Here is a 4,513-nt window from a genome sequence, read left to right as displayed (position 1 = left end):
GTGTCTTCTCTAACTGGCACAGAGCCTGGTACCTCATAAATGCCAAATTCGTGTTTGCAAAATAAATAAACGAATGTGTGGTTCTTGTCACAATTAGAGATCAAATATACTAAGTGACTGGCACATAATAGGTGCTTAATAAAGGACACTAATGACTTTTCAGTGCAATTGATACAGTAATCATTTTATTTTGTTTCCTCATACTTGATTCATGGAGAAAAGTGGGGTGAATTTGGGACAACCACTATTTGAACTGTCCAAGTCAAGAAAAAATGTGATGTGATAAACTACTGGCTCGGACAACTAGAATCAACACACTTTTTAAAGCCCGAAGAAATCTAATACCCACAATTTAAAACAAAAGATAAAACGTACAAGAAAAAGTTTTGTTTATCACGTTTGCTTGCCTCTCACAACTCATATCCCAAAAGTGCATTCTTTAAAAGCATGTGGTGAATAATTCCCCGGCCAAGCGTTCACGCTGACATTACCAGCCTCTCCCTTATCCTCACATCTTGGGGATTATTTTATCTGTCCCTTCAATATCAGCTAGCTCAAATCTTCTGTCAGATATTTCTGAGGCTTGTACTTGAAGAAAGAAACGATTTTCTCAAGTCTGTGAACAGGACATTTCTTTTTTAATGTCAAAATAAACCATCTGCTTGTACAACTGTTTCTAATTACTTTCCTGCCTAGACTCTCCAGTTGAGGAGTTTGGCACCAGCACCCCGCCCAGAGCGGTGCCGCTGCCCAAATCCTCGCAGGCAGTTCATCAACGCACTCGCAGCTCCGGGTAGAGCCCCGGACCTGCGCTCCTGAGCGTCGGTGGGTCCTTCTGCCTGGCCATCTGCTGGTGGTACCTCGCTGTCTTGCAGCCTCCCTCTGTGAGCTCCACCTTGCAGAGGTACAGGTCTCCTCCACAGTCCGGGAGCCCAGCATGCGTCCCGCAGGCTTCAGGAACTTCTTGCTGCTGGCCTCCTCCCTCCTCTTCTCGGGGCTGTCAGCTGTTCCTCAAAGCTTCTTGCCTTCTCTGAGGTAAGTTTGGTTTGTTTTTCTTTAAAACAGACCTGCCCTGCTTTGCGTGGCAGGGCTCAATCTTGCAGGATGGCTGCCCTAAGCCAAGAGCAGTTACAAAGTTGGACACGGGATGAACTGTTTTCAACCTGTTTCTGTTCCTTTCCTCATATCTATGCTGTGTATTGCTTCACTTCTGTCCTTTAGCTTTTGCTTCAGAAAAATAGAAGCATTGAATAAATACATAATTTCCTCTTATGACAATGCATATATGAGGAATTTCTGCCATTAGTTAAAAGGTAGTTCTATGTGTATCTATATGTTTTCATAGTCTATAAGGCAGAATTATTTCATGGATCTATATTACATTTTGTATTACATTTTGTAGGAGATTTTGAGGTGCATTGCAAAGCTAAACTTTTAAAAAGTATAGTTTAGAAGCACTGTTTAATGCAACTTTCAAAAGCATTATGTCCTATGCTATTATAATGTGTATAGTTCTTTCTATATATTCATCTTTTCTTTCTTTTTTCTTCTCTTCTGTTTTTTTTTTTTTTTTAATAAAATAACTGTCCCTGGCTATCATATAGCAATGAGACTTTTTAAAGAGAACCAAAAAGTCAGCTAAGTGGATTAATTTGCATTTAATCTAAATGTGTATATAAAATTCAGTGACACATTTGCAAGGGGTAGGGCTGAGTCACTTCTATACAACTGAAAGATGGTCTATTTCCTAAGTGGGTAGGTCACTGCTTAGACATTTGAGTCATGGTCATTTCTCAGGTGATAATCTCTGGGTGGTATGGTTCGTCTGGGATAACAGCTCTTCTAGAGGGAGATTGTTTGCCTGAGAAACGTGGGGCCTCAAAGGTTATCCGTCTCCATCTGAGTGGACATTGGGAGGGAACGTGGGCTCAGAGCAGTAGGGACAGTGTCTGTGCTTGACCATGGCCTTGCCTTGGTTTGTCATCCCATGCAGAAGCGGGCCAGGTGCCCTGTGCAGGCTCTCCCAGGCCGAGTCAGAGCGCCGGTGCCGGGCACCAGGGCAGCCCCCAGGGAGTGCTTTGTGCCACGGCCGGGGCCGGTGCGACTGTGGGGTCTGCATCTGTCACGTGAGAGAGCCAGGCGTGTACTTCGGGCCCCTTTGTGAGTGCCACGAATGGGTGTGCGAGACCTACGACGGGAGCACCTGTGCAGGTAAGGGAGGGTTCTGTCTCCTCTCCATGACACGCAACACTCACAGGAACGGGGAAGAACTTCCTTCTGAGGTTTCTGCCAGTTCCTAGGGGAGAGAAGTGTGAGGACAGGTCTCTCCACACATGGCCCTCAAGGAAATTGCTGCCATCGTGAAGATATTCTTTGGCTAGTCTATTCTGGAATCGTGTATTATAATACTTTCCTCCACCCTAGGGTCCAAACGTAAGTGGAAATAATATTTGTAAGATTCATTCACTTAATTATAAATTTCACTTCCTTCTATTTTAGTTTCTTATTACAGACTAAATCTTACAACTTCCTCACAAATGGAGTTATTTTGCTGGGCTCTCCTACCCCAAACACGAATGTTAATCATAATATTTGCAGAACATAAGCCTGTGTTTTATTTTCATTGAGGAAACACAGGGAAATATTATTTTCCTAAATTCCAGGGAGGCAGGTTGTATATTGAAGTCTGATTTGCCCTCTCGTACTTAGCGTATAGTTCACATTCATAAGTGCATATCAGAAACTGCAACAAGGAGAAAATAAGCAGGCTCATATCTGCTTAGAGGAAGTCGCCTTTGTATTGTTTTAGGTGCTTGAAATTTTTAGCTGCAGTGAAACTTGGTACTTTGTAAGGGTGGAGTGAAAAATAAATTCATTTCCCTTGCACATTTCTAAGGAGTGACTTGGGTCCTGATACTGGAGAGGGTCAAGATATTTCTTCGTAGAGAACACTCCCAATCTCTACTAGTTTCACATAAACATGCCATTTACTTCAGGCCAAGAACCTCAATAAGTTCATCGTGAATGATATAGGCACTCTGTTAGTAAAAGGACAATACAATGCATTCCAACCAGGGTTTGGAAAATTTGTTGGAAAAAAATCACAACTTATTTTACCTACATTGTAGCTAAGAATGAGCGTCCAACACTAACATGCAGAGATCAAGAATGAGTTTATAGCAAATTGTTTTTTTCTTGGCACCTGGACCCAGAAGTGCATAGAGAGAATACTTAATATGCAGGCAGTTTGGCAGTGGAAAAAATAGTCATATAAGTAATTCAGAGGGGCACAGGTGCTTCTATGTGGGTTGTTTACCCTGTGAAGACTGCATGCAGCTCAACCCTTTAAGAATAGCGAATGCCACAACTTGTTATTTTAACTTCATCAGTCCCGTAAGCTGCAGCATTATTAAAGGCAGCCCTTAGCAATGAAAGCTAAGTATTGTCTAATATTTCATTCCAAATGCAACTTCCACCTAGCTTCTCTGAATTTTATTGCCTCTGGCAAGGCCTCTTCAATATCATGAGTTCTGAACACATTTTTTTTTAGAGCATTTTGTATTGTTCTTTTATTGGAAAAGGAGTAAAATGTAGTCTCTTCAACCAGTGAAAGTAGTTATGGGTGCCGTCAGATAAAACTCCCCTATTGAAGAAGCTTCTCTGATTACTTTCTGTGAAATTATGCAGAGGGAATGTCGTGGTATATAGTGCTCTTGCTTATCTCCCATGGAAAGTGATTTGTTGTTTACTCGTAACATCTTAGTCACTGCATTCCTTCCTCCCTGATACAAAATGCAGCACTGAGTCACCCATGGTTTTATTTGCTTATGTGTGCATTCCTGTAGAAGGCAAACTGTTTCTCTTTATTTCAAGGCTGAATGGAATAACTGTGTTCATTTTCCATTCTCATCATTCCTACTGACACCCTTTGAGGCCTACACTGCAGGGCCTGGTGCAGAATCTGCCCCTGCAAATGTCCTATGTTTGCTGGGCCAGTGAAGAAATCCTTACGCGCAGCCTATCAGGCTGCATTGCCAGCTTCCTTGCTTATTCTGTGCTTTAAATTTAGCTTCTCAATTCCATCTTCAAGAAATAATTCCAATATTGTAGTTGGTAGGCTAGAAACAAAGTATATTGTCTTTTATGTTTTTAAGGGCGTCTGAGCCTTCACCTCTATAAGTTCCTGTAGGTAGTTTCTAGAAATAGAATACTTTCCAGAGACCTCCCAGATCTCTGTGAAGAAAACAAAATCTTCCTCTGGTACTGTATCACAGAATGATTAAAACTATAGGCTCTGGAGGAAATTTTCCAGGATTTAAACCCCAGCCCCACCACCAAACAGCTGTGTGAACCTGGGCAGTTACTTAAACTTCCTGAGCCTTGATTTCATCATATAAAATGGGATAATTACAGTACCTATGTTTCAGAATTGTTGTGAAGTTTACCATATGTAAAACACTTAGAATAGTGTTTTGCACAAAGTGCTCAATACATATTTATATATGCATGTATA

The 4,513-nt window shown here is 41.5% G+C and overlaps 1 protein-coding gene across 2 annotated transcripts in view; it reads left to right on the top strand.

Moving 5' to 3' along the window:
- Nucleotides 1-575: 575 nt before the first annotated feature.
- ITGBL1 (integrin subunit beta like 1) overlaps nt 576-4,513 on the top strand; it is a 172,489-nt gene continuing 168,551 nt past the window's right edge. Inside the window, exons 1-2 of one of the 2 annotated variants that reach the window (XM_015587338.2) lie at nt 576-1,035; nt 1,994-2,211. In XM_015587338.2, coding sequence (XP_015442824.1) covers nt 938-1,035; nt 1,994-2,211 — 316 coding nt within the window. In that variant the 5' untranslated portion in view covers nt 576-937. The remainder of the gene's footprint in view (nt 1,036-1,993; nt 2,212-4,513) is intronic. The other variant, XM_025045020.1, reaches the window with a different exon arrangement.

Source organism: Pteropus alecto, unplaced genomic scaffold (assembly GCF_000325575.1).
Source record: "Pteropus alecto unplaced genomic scaffold, ASM32557v1 scaffold13, whole genome shotgun sequence".
NCBI classification, from domain to species: domain Eukaryota; kingdom Metazoa; phylum Chordata; class Mammalia; order Chiroptera; family Pteropodidae; genus Pteropus; species Pteropus alecto.
This window is presented reverse-complemented; position numbering and strand designations above follow the sequence as displayed.